At 40.7% G+C, this 17,783-nt stretch overlaps 1 protein-coding gene across 1 annotated transcript in view; it reads left to right on the plus strand.

Annotated features, from left to right (window-relative positions):
* The window catches only part of TTN (titin), a 277,219-nt gene that overhangs the window by 68,278 nt on the left and 191,158 nt on the right, over positions 1 to 17,783 (plus strand). Inside the window, exons 47-76 of the mRNA XM_053907301.1 lie at positions 622 to 900; positions 2,929 to 3,492; positions 4,038 to 4,319; positions 4,416 to 4,694; positions 5,149 to 5,427; positions 5,522 to 5,800; positions 5,919 to 6,206; positions 6,321 to 6,599; positions 6,692 to 6,973; positions 7,066 to 7,344; positions 7,460 to 7,738; positions 7,840 to 8,118; positions 8,234 to 8,521; positions 8,647 to 8,925; positions 9,055 to 9,336; positions 9,437 to 9,715; positions 9,838 to 10,116; positions 10,230 to 10,508; positions 10,620 to 10,907; positions 11,150 to 11,428; positions 11,638 to 11,919; positions 13,162 to 13,440; positions 13,563 to 13,844; positions 14,667 to 14,945; positions 15,062 to 15,349; positions 15,508 to 15,786; positions 15,879 to 16,157; positions 16,268 to 16,546; positions 16,660 to 16,947; positions 17,074 to 17,361. Coding sequence (XP_053763276.1) covers positions 622 to 900; positions 2,929 to 3,492; positions 4,038 to 4,319; positions 4,416 to 4,694; positions 5,149 to 5,427; positions 5,522 to 5,800; positions 5,919 to 6,206; positions 6,321 to 6,599; positions 6,692 to 6,973; positions 7,066 to 7,344; positions 7,460 to 7,738; positions 7,840 to 8,118; positions 8,234 to 8,521; positions 8,647 to 8,925; positions 9,055 to 9,336; positions 9,437 to 9,715; positions 9,838 to 10,116; positions 10,230 to 10,508; positions 10,620 to 10,907; positions 11,150 to 11,428; positions 11,638 to 11,919; positions 13,162 to 13,440; positions 13,563 to 13,844; positions 14,667 to 14,945; positions 15,062 to 15,349; positions 15,508 to 15,786; positions 15,879 to 16,157; positions 16,268 to 16,546; positions 16,660 to 16,947; positions 17,074 to 17,361 — 8,724 coding nt within the window. The remainder of the gene's footprint in view (positions 1 to 621; positions 901 to 2,928; positions 3,493 to 4,037; positions 4,320 to 4,415; positions 4,695 to 5,148; positions 5,428 to 5,521; positions 5,801 to 5,918; positions 6,207 to 6,320; positions 6,600 to 6,691; positions 6,974 to 7,065; positions 7,345 to 7,459; positions 7,739 to 7,839; positions 8,119 to 8,233; positions 8,522 to 8,646; positions 8,926 to 9,054; positions 9,337 to 9,436; positions 9,716 to 9,837; positions 10,117 to 10,229; positions 10,509 to 10,619; positions 10,908 to 11,149; positions 11,429 to 11,637; positions 11,920 to 13,161; positions 13,441 to 13,562; positions 13,845 to 14,666; positions 14,946 to 15,061; positions 15,350 to 15,507; positions 15,787 to 15,878; positions 16,158 to 16,267; positions 16,547 to 16,659; positions 16,948 to 17,073; positions 17,362 to 17,783) is intronic.

Genomic DNA, 17,783 nt, shown 5'->3' on the forward strand with positions numbered 1-17,783 from the left:
CCTTTTTCCTGACTGCCTTACAGGGTAGTACATCATCATCTCCATGTTGCTATTTATTTTTAAAATAAAACGTATTTTCATATGTTTGATAATACCAACAGGTTTTTTTAGTTTATATTTACTTCAGAATACTTTAATAATATGCAATAAAAGCTGTCAGTGAACACCTAGCTCCTCTGAAATTGCCAGTCTAATCCCTAAACTCAAAATAACCATGATTAATTGTCCATTTGTGTTTCGTATTTTTACTTCTTTTTTGATGCTGTTTTCACTTCATCACTGTATTTAGTATATCACATTATGAAATGCTATTCACAGTGTACCTAGCCAGCATGGTATATTTAGAGTACATCATGTTGTTATGCATGTAAGCTCATAGCATCACCTTTTAATCATTTTTTTCACAATTCACTGCAGAGTAATGATTGAAGATGTTAAAAGCTACTTATTGTCTTCTTTTACCTTCAGTGATTGTTCTCACGTTCCAGTCACTTGTCTTAAACTGCTGCAATCCATCTCATCAAATTCAACTGTTTTCCTTCATTAACAGCAACAGAAGTTAGAAGAAAACTGGTGTTCCTGTTAAGGAGGCATGCTAATGGACTCTGCTTCCCTTTGCAGCCGCCCCAGTGATCAGGAGAAGAATCGAGCCCCTGGAGGTAGCTCTGGGCCACCTGGCCAAATTCACCTGTGAGATCCACACTGCCCCCAATGTCCGCTTCCAGTGGTTTAAAGCTGGCCGAGAAATTTATGAAAGTGACAAGTGTTCTATCCGATCTTCAAATTACGTCTCCAGCCTGGAAATCCTGAGAACCCAGGTTGTTGACTGTGGCGAATACACCTGCAAAGCTTCCAACGAGTACGGCAGTGTCAGCTGTACGGCCACCCTAACTGTGACAGGTAAATGACATACATCGAGGTGCTTGTCCCATTTCATACCATTGCCTGTTTTGTTCTTTATACAGGTGCAGGATGTCCTACCAACTGGAGAGACCAATAGACATGTTATAATACAGTGGCTTGGTACTGCAGAGTCTATAGGGGGACAAGAAATCATGATTTAGAGTCATATTTCTAAGAGCAACTAAAGAAAAAATAAAAATACATTATTTTGAAAACAACATCAAGGAATCAAGTGACCAGTGGCACCTGAAAGCTTGGTTTAGGGTGTTGTTTTGTTCATTCTATTTTAAAAAATGACTAGCTTTGTGGAAATGCCTCGGATAACTCCTCATGGCCTGGCGTGGCACTTAATATGAAAAATTTCAGGACACTTTGGTGCCACTAAAAAATAAATTCCCAATGTATTTAATCCTTTGGAACCAGTTAACCAGTTAAGAACAGAATTACAAACTGAAAAAATCCAAATCATAAGATGAAAGTTAAATCCTAATAAAAATACAGGACTACAAACTAGGATTCTCACCCTAGGCTTTATTATTAATTTAAAAATAAGGGCAACTATATAAATATTCTGTTCTCAGTTTCCTAATTGACCAACAGCATAACTTTTGAGTAGTTAATGCTCATTGAGTGTTTGAATTCCCTCATTAGTGAAAGAAAAAGAAAGAAAGAAAGAAAGAAAGAAAGAAAGAAAGAAAGAAAAGAAAGATTAAAGAAGAAAGAAAGAAAATGTATAGCATTTTCCTTTTCTTTGTCTCTGTCTTTCTCTTTTGCTTTCTCATTCCAAGGGAAAGTATGACTATAAACTATGGCTTAGAGGAGTGCCTGGGTGGCTTAGTTGGTTAAGCATCTGACTCTTGGTTTTGGCTCAGGTCATGATCTCAAGGTTCATGAACTCGAGCCCCATGTTGGGCTCTGTGCTGACAGCACGGAGCTGCTTGGGATTCTCTCCCTCTCTCTCTGCCTCTCCCCTGCTTGCTCTCTATCTCTTCCTTAAAATAAACAAATGAACATTAAAACAAAACAAAACAAAACAAAAACCTATGGCTTAGGGTCTAGGTAGCAATTACCTGTGTTTTTGAGAGAAGCTATGCATTAAATATCTGGGAGGGACAGTCCCAGGTCTTTTCCAACAGAAGCATGAAGGGGAAAGGCAAAAACAGCACATCTCTTTGACTTGGAAAAGTCAGGGTTCCCTGTAGCTTCCTCACCTCTGCAACTCTTTTACATATCAGAAAATCTGAAACCCAGATCCCTGATAACCCATCTATTGGTTTCACTTTGTGATCAAAGAGTCTCCATGCAACCAACTAATGGCAGTATTCTTAAGGACACTTTTGAAAACCTCTTCTCCCAAATTAGGCCAGTTCAGTAACAGGACTGATACCTGAACTTTCAAATAACAAGAGCAAAAGAAGGAAGAGTTTTTTTTCTTAATTGGAAAGGCTTCCTTCAAAGTGCAGAATGAAAATGGGAAATTACTGGTGTAAATGTTTTTACAAGTTTGAAATGATTTAGGGGATGAATTCAAAGTTGGGCCATTTAAGGAGTTGCTGATGGTTGACATGAAGGTTAGAGAGACTTCACAACACTAACTTGATCTTCTTATCACTTAATGAATGTCCCTACTCTTCAGAAGAGTCAAGTGCATTTTCTTTATCTTCTTACACAGTCTTCTAATTTACAGAATTAAAGTATCAGCTGAATTACCTATCAAATAATTCAGACAACTAATCAACTACTAAAGTGGACAAATCTTTTAACTGTATTAAGTTGATGTTGCTGCTAGATAAAGCAACATTTGTTCTTTCCTTTAATAGAGACATAAAGTGTTGTCTCGCTCCTGTATAAAGGACTCACTCATCCCTTTCCTTGGACAGATCTTTTCATCTTATTATCCTATCTTAAACAATGTCTCATGTCTATCTAAATATAGAACTCATCTCCTCCCTTTCTTAGAATGTTAAGTTACAACAAGAGCTTCCATGGAGACAAAATGTAACGTTGAAAAAATTTCTTTTGCAGAGGCATATCCACCAAGCTTTTACTCCAGACCTAAGTCCATTACAACTTTTGTGGGTAAGACAGCCAAGTTCCTCTGCACAGTGTTAGGGACCCCCGTGATTGAAACCATTTGGCAGAAAGACGGCGCTGCACTATCACCTTCCCCTAACCGCAAGATTTCAGATGCAGAAAACAAACACATTTTAGAACTCTCAAATCTTACAGTTCAAGATAGAGGAGTTTATTCTTGTAAAGCTTCTAACAAGTTTGGAGCTGACATCTGCCAAGCTGAGTTAATCATAATCGACAAGCCGCGTTTCATTAAAGAATTGGAGCCTGTGCAATCAGCTATCAATAAGAAGATCCGCCTTGAGTGCCAAGTAGACGAAGACAGAAAAGTTACAGTAACATGGAACAAAGATGGGCAAAAACTTCCCCCTGGGAAAGATTATAAGATCTATTTTGAAGATAAAATAGCATCGCTTGAGATCCCTCTGGCCAAACTAAAAGATTCAGGAACCTATGTCTGTACAGCTTCCAATGAGGCTGGGAGCAGCTCCTCTTCAGCCACAGTGACTATCAGAGGTAAGAAATGCGTGAATATCATCTTTCGCTTCCTTCTCTTTAAGGATGCCGCTGTAGAAAATCTTTGGCAAACAATGCAGCCCCTACATTTTATTATTAAAATAATTTCATCCAAGAAATTGTTTTGGTTTGGGGAAATCCTGGCATTGTTTGATTTTATGTTTTCAATCTTCTTTGGAAATCACTTTGTTCTTTTAAAGCTGTCTGCCATTAACAAAGCTTGCTTAAAATTTCTTCTAAGAACGTCGAGTGTCTAGGCGACTCTTGACTGTCTTCTTTTATAAAATTGTATTTTGTGTAAGTTGAGTTTGCTTGTTTTGTGTTTGTTTGTTTGTTTGTTTGTTTGTTTTTTAATTGAGAGCCTGGGAAAGTGTTTTATAATCATGGAAACAGGGAGAGCTATTGAGTGCACCATAACCTTTACAGAACTTTCATCAAGATATTTTATGTGTGTTGTGTCTTTTGGTTGTAATATGTCTACTTTTCTTTTGTGGAGTTTATGCTTCAGATCTCTTTCCTTTTTCTTTTTTGTTAACTTCCTGTAGAGCCACCATCCTTTGTGAAGAAGGTGGATCCCTCTTATTTAATGCTCCCAGGTGAATCAGCACGCCTCCATTGCAAGCTGAAAGGCTCACCTGTGATCCAGGTTACTTGGTTTAAAAATAACAAAGAACTTAATGAGAGTAACACTATTCGAATGTCTTTTGTCAATTCTGAGGCTGTGCTTGATATTACGGATGTGAAAGTTGAAGACAGTGGCAATTACTCTTGTGAAGCGGTGAATGATGTTGGCAGTGACAGCTGCAGTGCCGAAATAGTTATCAAAGGTTTGTTTACTCAGAGTCCTTTGTGTTTCTGAGACAAGATTTTCTTTTTAATTGCTGGTAACCCGTTACTTATACGATGCTTTCATGCTTTTGTAGAGCCTCCTTCTTTCATCAAAACTCTTGAGCCTGCAGATATAGTGAGAGGAACGAATGCCCTTCTTCAGTGTGAAGTCTCAGGCACTGGACCATTTGAAATTAGCTGGTTCAAAGATAAGAAGCAAATTCGGAGTAGTAAAAAGTACAGGTTGTTTTCTCAGAAGTCTCTTGTGTTCCTGGAGATATTTTCTTTCAATAGTGCAGACGTGGGTGACTATGAATGTGTTGTTGCTAATGAAGTTGGGAAGTGTGGCTGCGTTGCAACACATTTGTTAAAAGGTCAGTGCTTAAACATAATGATGTCTCTTTAATAAATTGTCAAGGTAGCTTTCCTAACCCATGGAAGGAAAGCTGGTGCCTTCTCTTCTCCTAATCTTTGAAAATATGTTTCACCTTTGGTTTAACCTGGGACCTTGGGGACAAAGCCAGTGACCTTCATCCAGTCTTTATTCTGAGATCACTGTAAACATTTAATCTCAGATAACAAAAGTGGATTATGGAATAATCTCCTATAATCGTTTTGTCAGCTGGTAACCATGTGTCTTCTATGCTTCTTTCTCTTGGATGGAGTTGTCATTTTTCTTAAATTTCAATATATTCTTCTAATTGGCCAACACCATGGGATAGCAATATTGGCAAGATAAATGTAATCTAGATTAAAACACTTAGATGTATATGGTGTTGAAAGTGCTTGGGAATTGATAAGTTTTGTCTGTTCTCTTTCTTTAACTAGAACCACCAACCTTTGTAAAGAAAGTAGATGATTTTACTGCACTAGCAGGTCAAACTGTTACCTTACAAGCTGCCGTGAGAGGGTCAGAACCCATTTCTGTTGCATGGATGAAAGGACAGGAGATCATTAAAGAAGATGGAAAAATCAAAATGAGCTTTTCTAATGGTGTTGCGGTCCTGATAATCCCTGATGTTCAGATTAGTTTGGGTGGCAAATACACATGCCTGGCTGAAAATGAAGCCGGAAGCCAAACATCTGTTGGGGAATTAATAGTTAAAGGTTCGTGTAGGAACATTTTTACTTAGAATCAATATTTCAATAAGCGAAACCTTAATGCACTTTTCGGCATGCTAACCATTTAATACCATTGTAGAACCTGCCAAAATCGTTGAGAGAGCAGAACTGATCCAGGTGACGGCAGGAGACCCAGCCACACTGGAGTACACGGTCACAGGCACCCCAGAACTCAAGCCCAAATGGTACAAAGATGGGAGACCTTTGGTTGCTAGTAAAAAGTATCGAATAAGTTTTAAAAACAATGTGGCCCAACTCAAATTTTATTCAGCTGAACTGCATGACAGTGGCCAATACACATTTGAGATTTCCAACGAAGTGGGCAGCAGCTCCTGTGAAACAACATTCACTGTATTAGGTTAGTATCTTCAGAAACCTGTGCCACGAGTTCCCTTGAAACCCAACAAATGAGCAAAAATGAAACCACCGAGCCCTTTTCCATGCTCATCTTTCTTTTCTTCTTGTGCCACGAACAGATAGAGACATCGCTCCATTTTTTACCAAACCCCTGCGCAACATGGATAGCGTTGTTAGCAGTACCTGCAGGCTGGACTGCAAAATCGCTGGCTCCCTCCCAATGAGGGTGTCCTGGTTTAAGGATGGTAGAGAAATAGCTTCTTCTGACAAGTACAGAATAGCGTTTGTGGAAGGCACGGCCTCTCTGGAGATCAGCAGAGTAGACATGAACGATGCAGGCAATTTCACCTGTCGAGCCACAAATTCCGTGGGAAGCAAAGACAGCAGCGGAGCCCTGATTGTGCAAGGTTGGCTGGACACTTTGCATTTCATTCTAATGTAGACGATGTTCCAGTTAAGACTTCTTCCCTTAGATCATGCCTCTTAACTCTTAGAAATTCTTTCTTCTGCCCCTTCTTTAGAACCACCCAGTTTTGTAATTAAACCTGCATCAAAGGATGTTCTGCCTGGCTCAGCAGTCTGCCTGAAGAGCACCTTCCAAGGGTCCACTCCTCTCAAAATCAGATGGTTTAAGGGTGACAAAGAGCTTGTTTCTGGTGGGAGCTGCTATATTACCAAAGAAGCTTTAGAAAGTTCCCTGGAACTCTATGCAGTAAAAACCTCCGATTCGGGCACATATACCTGTAAAGTCAGCAACGTCGCCGGAAACGTGGAGTGCAGTGCAAACTTATTTGTAAAAGGTCTGCATTGTTTTCTTGACATCTTTGTGCTACCATCGTTCTAGGTTCTTTCCTCTTCCTCATTTCTCTTCATAACTTCCTTCCTTCCACAGAACCGGCCATGTTTGTTGAAAAGTTAGAGCCATCACAGTTGTTAAAGAAGGGAGATGCCACCCAGCTGGCCTGCAAAGTAACTGGTACCCCTCCAATTAAAATAACATGGTTTGCAAATGATAGAGAAATTAAGGAGAGCAGCAAACACAAAATGTCTTTTGTGGAGTCCACTGCGGTCCTAAGACTTACAGACGTTGCCATCGAAGACAGCGGTGAATATATGTGTGAGGCTCAAAATGAGGCTGGCAGTGACCACTGTGGTAGCATTTTAATAGTCAAAGGTTTGTGTCCACCTTGCCCCTTGGTTTACCAAAGTTGTGGCCCATAGCATAGATTCCTCCCTCACTAACTCAAAATAATTCCTCTTCTGTAGAGTCACCTTACTTTACCAAGGAATTTAAGCCAATTGAGGTGTTGAAGGAATACGATGTCATGTTGCTCGCCGAGGTGGCAGGCACACCTCCCTTTGAGATCACTTGGTTCAAAGACAACACAACGCTGCGAAGCGGTAGGAAGTATAAAACCTTGGTTCAGGACCGGCTGGTTAGCCTGCAGATCCTCAAGTTTGTAGCTGCAGATGCTGGTGAATACCAGTGTCGGGTGACCAATGAGGTGGGCAGCAGCACCTGCAGTGCCCGGGTGACTTTAAGAGGTTAGTGTCAGTTCAAATGATGCACTGGCTCTTCTGCAGAATCAACTCTTCTTTAGAAAAAAAAATCTAGTTTTGGTGTAAAGCTGACATTGATTGAGAATTATTCTTCTATTAGAACCTCCAACCTTTGTAAAGAAGATCGAGAGTACCAGCTCCCTTCGAGGAGGCACGGCTGCCTTCCAGGCCACTCTGAAGGGCTCCTTGCCAATCACGGTGACTTGGTTAAAAGACAACGATGAAATCACCGAAGACAATAATATAAGAATGACCTTTGAGAACAACGTGGCTAGTCTGTACCTCAGTGGCATTGAAGTCAAGCATGATGGGAAATATGTCTGTCAGGCCAAAAATGATGCAGGAATACAAAGATGTTCTGCATTGCTCTCAGTTAAAGGTCGGTTCAGAAAGTTTGCCATGGGTTTTAGGAACTAATGCAGATGTAAGCCTTTTAGCAGAGTGATTCACAACCCACACCTATCCCTTTGTTTTCTACAGAACCTGCAACAATCACCGAGGAGGCTGTGTCTATAGATGTCACCCAAGGAGACCCAGCCACTTTGCAGGTTAAATTTTCAGGGACCAAGGAGATTACAGCCAGATGGTTTAAAGATGGCCAAGAGCTGACCCTGGGCCAAAAATACAAAATCAGCGTCAGTGACACAGTCTCTGTGCTGAAGATTATTTCTACAGAAAAGAGAGATAGTGGAGAATACACTTTTGAGGTCCAGAATGATGTTGGCAGAAGCAGCTGCAAAGCTAGCATTAATGTATTAGGTTGGTATTGAAACGGGGTATCCTGTGCTCCTCCACATCTTACAGTCTCAGAGAAAATGCAGATTGCTGGGTTGACCTAACTTTTCTTGTTGTTTTCTGCTTTTTCATCACATAGATCTTATCATACCTCCCTCATTCACCAAAAAGCTGAAGAAAATGGACAGCATTAAAGGGTCTTTCATTGACCTGGAGTGTATAGTGGCTGGGTCCCATCCCATAAGCATCCAATGGTTCAAAGACGACCAAGAAATATCAGCTAGTGAGAAATACAAATTCTCTTTTCATGACAACACTGCCTTCTTGGAAATCACTCAGCTGGAAGGTTCAGACAGTGGGACATATACTTGTTCTGCCACTAATAAGGCAGGACACAACCAGTGCAGTGGCCATCTTACAGTCAAAGGTTGGCATTTTTTATCTCCACTTATCAACAACTTCTTGCTCTCTCATTTCTTAATTGTCACCCTTATTGCTCCATTCCAAAATAAACCTGCCTTTCTCTTTTTACTCCTTTTTCTTTCATCCCAGAACCTCCTTACTTCATGGAAAAGCCACAGTCACAAGATGTCAACCCCAATGCAAGGGTTCAGTTAAAGGCTCTTGTGGGTGGTACTGCACCCATGACAATAAAGTGGTTTAAAGATAACAAAGAGTTGCACTCGGGAGCGGCTCGCTCAGTCTGGAAGGATGACACCTCCACCATTCTGGAGCTCTTTTCAGCCAAAGCTGCTGACTCTGGGACCTACATTTGTCAACTAAGCAATGATGTTGGCACAGCAACCAGTAAAGCCACTCTCTTTGTGAAAGGTCTGATCTCTGCATACACCTCTCTTGCTAGTCTAGCTTTTCCTGGAGGGAGGGAAGAGGCTTAAGAAAGCGATTTTGGCCTTTGTTTTACAAAAATGTTCAACATCACACTCTTTTCCCCATCTTTAGAACCTCCTCAATTCATTAAGAAGCCCAGCCCTGTATTAGTGCTGAGAAATGGACAGTCTACAACATTTGAATGCCAAATAACAGGCACTCCTGAAATCAGAGTTGCTTGGTATCTGGACGGCAATGAAATAACGGCCATTAAGAAACATGGCATTTCCTTCATCGATGGTTTAGCCACTTTCCAAATTTCTGGTGCCAGGGTAGAAAACAGCGGGACTTATGTCTGTGAAGCCCGTAATGATGCAGGCACGGCAAGCTGCAGCATTGAATTAAAAGTGAAAGGTTTGTGACCGGATCTCCTTTCCATTTGGGCTGTGCTGCCGGCCAGGCCCTGGGTCTTCCCTTGAGTAAGCCAGTCTCTGTCTTCCTTTCGAATCCTTAGAACCTCCCACCTTTATCAGGGAGCTGAAGCCTGTGGAAGTAGTGAAAGACAGCGATGTGGAGCTGGAATGTGAAGTGATGGGAACCGCTCCATTTGAAGTCACGTGGCTGAAGAATAACAAGGAAATCCGAAGCAGCAAAAAGTACACCCTGAGTGGCAGAGTATCTGTGTTTAACCTCCATATCACCAAATGTGACCCTTCAGACACTGGTGAATACCAGTGCATCGTATCCAATGAAGGTGGCAGCTGCTCTTGCAGTACTAGAGTCTCCCTCAAAGGTCAGTCATACACACGAGAAGCAGGCTACCATGCAGAAATTTGGTAAAGCTCTTTAATTTTATGATTACGAGGAGAAGTTCAAATATCCCTCTTCTTTTCGCACTGTCTGATTCCATCACAGAACCACCGTCGTTCACTAAGAAGATAGAGAATGTCACTACTGTTTTGAAAACTTCTGCCACCTTTCAGAGTACCGTGGCGGGCGCTCCTCCCATCTCCATAACCTGGCTAAAGGATGATCACATTCTCAATGAAGATGATAATGTTCATATTTCATTTGTGAACAATGTGGCCACACTTCAGATCCGGGCTGTGGACAATGGGCACAGTGGAAGATACACGTGTCAAGCCAAGAACGAGTCAGGAATTGAGAGGTGTTATGCTTTCCTTTTAGTGCAAGGTTTGTAAGCCTTTCTCTTGAGAACTTAGTCTGTGGGGACAATTTCACAAGCACGCCTTAGTTCTCGTAGAATTATCAATGCAACTAATTTGCATTTTTAATTCTCACTGCAGAACCTGCTCAAATCCTAGAGAAAGCTAAATCCGTTGACGTTACTGAGAAAGACCCAGTCACGCTGGAGTGTGTTGTGGCTGGAACACCAGAACTCAAAGTGAAGTGGCTCAAAGATGGAAAACAAATTGTGCCCAGTAGATACTTTTCGATGAGTTTTGAAAATAACGTGGCCAGTTTTAGGATTCAGTCGGTAATGAAGCAAGACAGTGGTCAGTATACTTTCAAGGTGGAAAACGACTTTGGAAGCAGCAGCTGTGACGCCTACCTGAGAGTGCTAGGTTTGTATTTTGGCGCTAGTTGGCTTCTCTTCCTTATTTCTACTATTTAATACCCTTTGTAAACAAATGGCAACATACTGATGGATGTGTTTTGCTGTTTGCGTTGGATAGATGAAAATATTCCTCCATCATTCACCAAAAAATTAACCAAAATGGATAAGGTTCTGGGCTCTTCTATACGTATGGAGTGCAAGGTTTCTGGCTCACTTCCTATTAGTGCTCAGTGGTTTAAGGATGGAAAAGAAATATCTACAAGTGCAAAATACAGACTTGTCTGTCATGAAAACACTGTGTCACTGGAAGTCAATAATCTGGAATTAGAAGATACTGCAAATTACACATGCAGGGTCTCAAATGTAGCAGGAGACGATGCGTGCAGTGGCATCTTAACTGTTAAAGGTTAGAACTTATCTTCCTCTTCTTGATTCTTCTTTGTGATTGCTTTTTAAATGTACCACGCTTACCTTGTATTCTTTATAGCTAAAAGTCTTAATAATTCTGTTTCTTTAGCTACATATTTATTGAGTTCAAGAAATATATGGTCATCACCTCTTTTCAGAAATGTTTTCTTATATGTCTATAAGACTGTCAAAATAGTTTACAAGGGATCTAATTAAATATATTTCTCTTAACATCTATAGAACCACCAAGCTTCCTAGTGAAACCTGAGCGACAACAAGCAATACCTGATTCTACAGTAGAATTTAAAGCAGTACTGAAAGGAACACCACCATTTAAAATAAAGTGGTTTAAAGATGATGTGGAACTTGCCTCTGGACCTACATGTTTCATTGGCTTGGAAGGGTCAACTACCTTCTTAAATCTCTATTCGGTGGATGCTTCCAAGACTGGACAATATACTTGCCAAGTTACCAATGATGTTGGTAGCGACTCTTGTACTACAATGTTGCTTGTGACAGGTGTGCAAGTTTGATTGTTTTATGTGTCTGACCTCTGGCTCCTTTCTGTACAATGCATCTTCCCAATCAAGAAAGTACACCTCTCTCTAACAGTGCACTGTATTATGCCGGGCATTGTTCGTCTTTTCCTCTTTCCTACATATTACCTAATGTGGCTTTTGTTATTTATATCGATTTTCCCATAATCTCCTCTTTCTTTCACTCTCTAGAACCACCAAAGTTTGTAAAGAAATTAGACGCATCCAAGATAGTGAAAGCAGGTGACTCGGCACGACTTGAATGCAAGATAACCGGATCCCCAGAAATCAGAGTTGTGTGGTACAGAAATGAACATGAACTCCAAGCCAGTGATAAATACAGAATGACTTTCATTGACTCAGTGGCTGTCATACAGATGAACAATCTCAGTACTGAGGACGGTGGGGATTTCATTTGTGAGGCTCAGAATCCTGCTGGCAGCACAAGCTGTAGTACCAAGGTTATCGTAAAAGGTAGAAATCTCTTTCTTCTGTTCCTCGTTACCTAAAAACCTTCTTCTCCCCTGCTGTAGCAGAACTCTTTTTTTCTTTCACTGTCATTTTAGCTTCCATTTAAGATCATAGACTCTTTTCCCAAACTAATATTACTTCCCTTTTCAGATGTTATTTCTTCTTAAGATTTGCTTACACGTAGCCAATCATTCTGGGATATTTTTCATGTTATTCCAGTGCCATAATTCTGATCACCTCAACACATTAGCCAAGCAATTCAAATTAGATGTTTCACAAACATACCAAAAAAAAAGTAGGCATTTTAAAATTAATTTTTGCCTTCAATAACCTTATGAATGGATCATCATCCTCATGATAATCTTTATCATTAATAACAAATAATATTTAGTGGCTCCTGGGTGGCTCAGTCGGTTAAGTGTCCCACTTCAGCTCAGGTCATGATCTCACCGTCTGTGATTTTGAGCCCCGTGTCAGGCTCTGTGCTGACAACTCAGAGCCTGGAGCCTGCTTCGGATTCTGTGTCTCCCTCTCTCTCTGCCCATCACCCACTCACACTCTGTCTCTCTCTGCCTCTCAAAAATGAATAAACATTAAAAAAATTTTTAAATAAAAATAACAAGCAATATTTTACTCCATATATATATGGTACAAGCAATATGGGTTTAACCCTACATTTAAAAGAGGAAAATTATATATTTTTCTCTCTCTCTAGAATTGGTTCCTATTTTTTTTAAAATTATATCACTATACTCTTAGTACTAGTTATCTGCAGCCATTTTCCAATATTTTTATCACAAAGTCCAAGTCTGTCATGGTGTGAGGCAATTATTTCAATAACATTTGTTGACATGGAAGATTAGATCACAGATATCATGGTGGCTTCTAAGTATCTTAGTTATAGAGCATATACAAAAAATTTCAGCCCTGAAGTCAGGATTCCATACCTCATGCAAATCATCTTAATTAAGGTACTTGGGTTTGGTTTTTGTTTTACAACTTTTGCATCAATCCTTATAGTCCAAGATAAATTAGTAAGGTAAGGTAGATAGAAGTTGAGCTGTTTTGGAAAGACATCTAGGGGGTCTAGTCTGAGCTCTCTCCCAAGGAAGCGGAGTGATTTTACAAAGGCTAACGTTGCCTATTACAGTATCTTGACTCTTTCTTCCAACTTAAAAACAAAGAAATAAATATATTCTATGGAATTAAATAGCCCAATTCATTAGAAATTCTTGTTTTTTACAGAACCACCTGTTTTTAGCAGCTTCCCGCCTGTAGTAGAAACCCTTAAAAATACTGAAGTTAGTCTTGAGTGTGAACTTTCGGGAACACCGCCATTTGAGGTGATATGGTACAAAGACAAGCGGCAACTGCGAAGTAGCAAGAAATACAAGATTGCCTCCAAAAATTTCCATGCAAGTATTCACGTTCTCAATGTTGAAACCTCAGACATTGGTGAATACCACTGCAAGGCACGGAATGAAGTGGGAAGTGATACTTGCATTTGTATTGTCAAATTGAAAGGTAAGTATATTTCCTGCGCATGGTGGAAATGGCAGGAATGTGCCCAACACTTATTTCCTCTCTCTCTCTTCCATTGTCTGGACAATGTTCTCAACAGTCTCCACCCATCTTTCCCTGTTCAGAACCACCAAGATTTGTCTCCAAACTGAACAGCCTCACCGTTGTGGCTGGCGAGCCTGCTGAGTTACAAGCATCCATAGAAGGAGCCCAGCCTATTTCTGTCCAGTGGCTTAAAGAGAAGGAAGAAGTGATCAGAGAAAGTGAAAACATCAGAATTACATTTGTAGAAAATGTTGCAACTCTGCAGTTTGCAAAAGCAGAACCAGCTAATGCTGGGAAGTATATCTGCCAAATCAAGAATGATGGTGGAATGAGGGAAAACATGGCCACGCTCACTGTTTTAGGTTGGTACAATATAGTATGATGGTCCCCTGATAGAAGGTGGGGCCAAACACTGAGAAGACTTACTGAGAGTCACTGGTAGAATCTCTTGTTCTGAATTTCTTCCAAAATGATACTAATACTTTCTTATTTGAAAGGTTTAAGAGAAAGGACCTAATCGACCTTCTTCTTCTTTTTCTTCTTCTTTTTTTTCCCCTAATTGATCTTTTAAACACTCTTTCCTATTTCTGTGATCCTGACAAAAATTAGCTATCTGTTTGATTATTTACCTACTACTTTTCTTGATGGATTAGCAGATGCAATCATGACTCTCTTTTGCTTAAGCATGAAAACTGTTGGGAGCCAGCATATGCAACAAAGAAATTTTGGTTCCAAAGTACTGGTTGTTAAAACTCACAAGAACTCCCAAGATCAAAGTTTGATAGGAAAGACTTCCACTTGCATCTTTGAACAATTTAGCAATTGTTTGGATGACAACTTTGAAAAAAAAAAAAACTGGCTCTAGAACCTTAAAAAAAATAAAGCAGGAATATCAATTCATAATAACATGAATCCTTTGCTCTAAAGAGGGTCAAATGCAAATGAATACACATTGCCCAATGTGTATTGTCTGAATTGTTTTGGAAATCAACTAGTGCACAAGAACATTTCTTAATAATTCCCATAATTTCATGATAGCACGTAATTGTGGAATCACATTTTGAGGTCTAGAGAGAGAGCCTAACATAACCACACCACTGGAAGAAACAATGTGAGCGAATTTGAGAGTAGAGGCATGGTTAAGGTAATGGAATTTGACAGACGGCTGTCACGTTTTATTTCAGAGCCTGCAGTCATTGTTGAGAAGGCAGGACCAATGACGGTGACCGTGGGAGAAACGTGCACTCTGGAGTGTAAGGTGGCTGGCACTCCCGAACTCTCAGTTGAATGGTACAAGGACGGAAAGCTGTTGACCAGCAGCCAAAAACACAAATTTAGCTTCTACAACAGAATCTCTTCCTTAAAGATTCTCTCTGTTGAAAGGCAAGACGCAGGCACATACACTTTCCAGGTGCAAAATAATGTTGGAAAAAGCAGCTGTACGGCTGTGGTTGATGTTTCAGGTTAGTTCCGATCCGTTCCCCATGTTGCATGTGTGAATTCCTTTCACCGGTTTCCTTCTCTCAAGTCTCTTCTGCTCTTTCAAATCCTGATGAGTCTCTTGCCTTTCTTCACACAGACCGAATGGTCCCTCCCTCTTTCACACGAAGACTGAGAGATACCGCCGGGGTGCTGGGTACTTCGTGCATCTTGGAGTGCAAAGTAGCTGGCTCATCACCTATCTCTGTTGCCTGGTTTCATGAGAGAACTAAGATTGTCAGTGGAGCAAAGTACCAAACCACATTTTCAGATAATGTCTGCACCCTGCAGCTGAATTCTCTGGATTCCTCAGATATGGGCAATTACACATGCGTGGCTGCGAATGCCGCTGGGTCTGATGAGTGTCGTGCCGTGTTGGCCGTACAAGGTCAGTGTTATAGATGCAAACCGTTTCTTACAGATTCCTCTCTGGGTGCACATCCAGGCATGCATCTGACACACATTCAAAAGTGCTCTTTGTCTTTGATTCAAAGTTGCAGCTTAGAAGCTTATAGGCTCTTTTCACTGTCCTCCATGTCTATGTAGAACCACCATCTTTTGTGAAGGAACCTGAACCTGTGGAGATACTACCAGGCAAAAACGTCACCTTCACAAGTGTTATTAGAGGATCCCCTCCGTTCAAGGTGGGCTGGTTCAGAGGTGCCAGGGAACTGGTGAGAGGAGACCAGTGCAACATCTATTTTGAAGACACTGTGGCAGAACTGGAATTATTTAATGTGGACATCTCTCAGAGTGGGGAGTATACTTGTGTGGTTTCTAACAGTGCTGGCCAAACATCCTGCACTACTCGCCTCTTTGTAAAAGGTTTGCTCAAGTGCATTTCTCTTCCTACTCTTTATACATTGACATCTTTGTGCTTTTACTGTGTTTGATTGCTATGCTTTGTCACTCACCAGAACCAGCTACGTTTGTGAAGAGGTTAAGCGATCAGTCTGTGGAACCAGGGAAGTCCATAATTCTGGAGAGCACCTATACTGGAACCCTTCCAATTTCAGTTACCTGGAAAAAGGACGGTTTTGACATAACTCCATCTGAAAAATGCAGCATAGTCACAACAGAGAAAACTTGCATCCTAGAAATCCTGAACAGCACAAAAAGAGACGCGGGACAGTACTCCTGCGAAATTGAAAATGAGGCAGGGAAGGATGTTTGCAAAGCTTTGGTATCAACATTAGGTGTGTTGTCTTATTCTCTCTTTTAATAATTGGCATTGAGGTAACACAAAGCATGGGTCTGTTTGGTTTTCTTTAATTCCAGTCGCTGATTGCGATCCTTTGTTCTTTAGAACCACCTTATTTTGTTACGGAACTGGAGCCTCTGGAGGCATCCGTTGGAGATTCAGTTTCTTTACAATGCCAAGTTGCTGGGACACCAGAAATTACAGTGTCTTGGTACAAAGGAGACACCAAGTTACGGCCAACTCCTGAATACAGGACCTATTTTACAAACAATGTGGCCACGCTTGTTTTTAACAAAGTGAACATTAACGACAGTGGAGAGTACACCTGTAAAGCAGAAAATAGTATAGGAACTGCTTCGTCTAAGACTGTCTTCAGAATTCAAGGTGATGATATTATTTTAGAAATTAAGAAAATTTGAAATCTTAATTCTTCTCTCTTTGTGGAGAAATTTTCACTTCATCTACTAATGACTCCAGTATTGCTTGTCTTCCTACAGAGCGCCAACTCCCACCTTCCTTTGCAAGACAACTGAAAGACATCGAACAAACTGTTGGGCTTCCAGTTACACTCACTTGTCGATTAAATGGCTCCGCACCCATCCAAGTGTGCTGGTATAGAGATGGGGTACTTTTACGAGATGATGAAAATCTACAGATGTCATTTGTAGATAACGTGGCAACTTTAAAAATTTTGCAAACTGACTTGAGCCACTCTGGCCAGTACTCCTGCTCAGCGTCTAACCCACTTGGAACAGCATCTTCTAGTGCTAGACTGACGGCAAGAGGTTTGTTCCCACGTTAATCTTTCTCTTTGCGAACCATGACTTCTTATTCATTGTCAGAAGAGAAATGGCCAATGAAAAAAGTAAAACAAAACAAAATGTCCATTGCCTTTTCTTTTCATTTTCCAGAACCTAAGAAATCTCCATTCTTTGACATCAAGCCTGTATCTATAGATGTCATTGCTGGGGAAAGTGCTGACTTTGAGTGTCATGTTACTGGTGCTCAACCAATGCGAATCACTTGGTCAAAAGACAACAAGGAGATACGTCCTGGAGGAAATTATACTATCACATGTGTGGGAAACACTCCCCATTTAAGAATTCTTAAAGTAGGCAAAGGGGACTCCGGGCAATATACTTGCCAAGCAACCAATGATGTAGGCAAAGACATGTGCTCGGCTCAACTCAGTGTAAAAGGTATCATTATATGGTGTCTACCAGAATTTGTTCCTTCCCACATTTGCATAATTGTCTTCTAAAAAGTATCTTTAGCTTTTAAATTTTGGGGGTAAACTAACCGGGTCATGTTAGAACGTATGTTAGTGTTGAAGAAAACATTAATCAATGTTCTGTTTTGTCTTTTTTTTTTTTTAATGTTTATTATTTTTGAGAGAGACAGAGACAGAGAGCAAGCATGGGAGGGGCAGAGAGACAGGGGGACACAGAATTGGAAGCAGGCTCCAGGCTCTGAGCTGTCAGCACAGAGCCTGATGCGGGTCTCGAACTCACGAGCTATGAGATCATGACCTGAGCTGAAGTTGGACACTTAACCAACTGAGCCACCCAGGCGCTCCTGTTTTGTCTTTATATTGTTCTTTAAATCAGTGTTATCTCTAAGT

Source organism: Panthera pardus, unplaced genomic scaffold (genome assembly GCF_024362965.1).
Source record: "Panthera pardus isolate Hobbes unplaced genomic scaffold, ASM2436296v1 HiC_scaffold_10, whole genome shotgun sequence".
Lineage (NCBI taxonomy): Eukaryota > Metazoa > Chordata > Mammalia > Carnivora > Felidae > Panthera > Panthera pardus.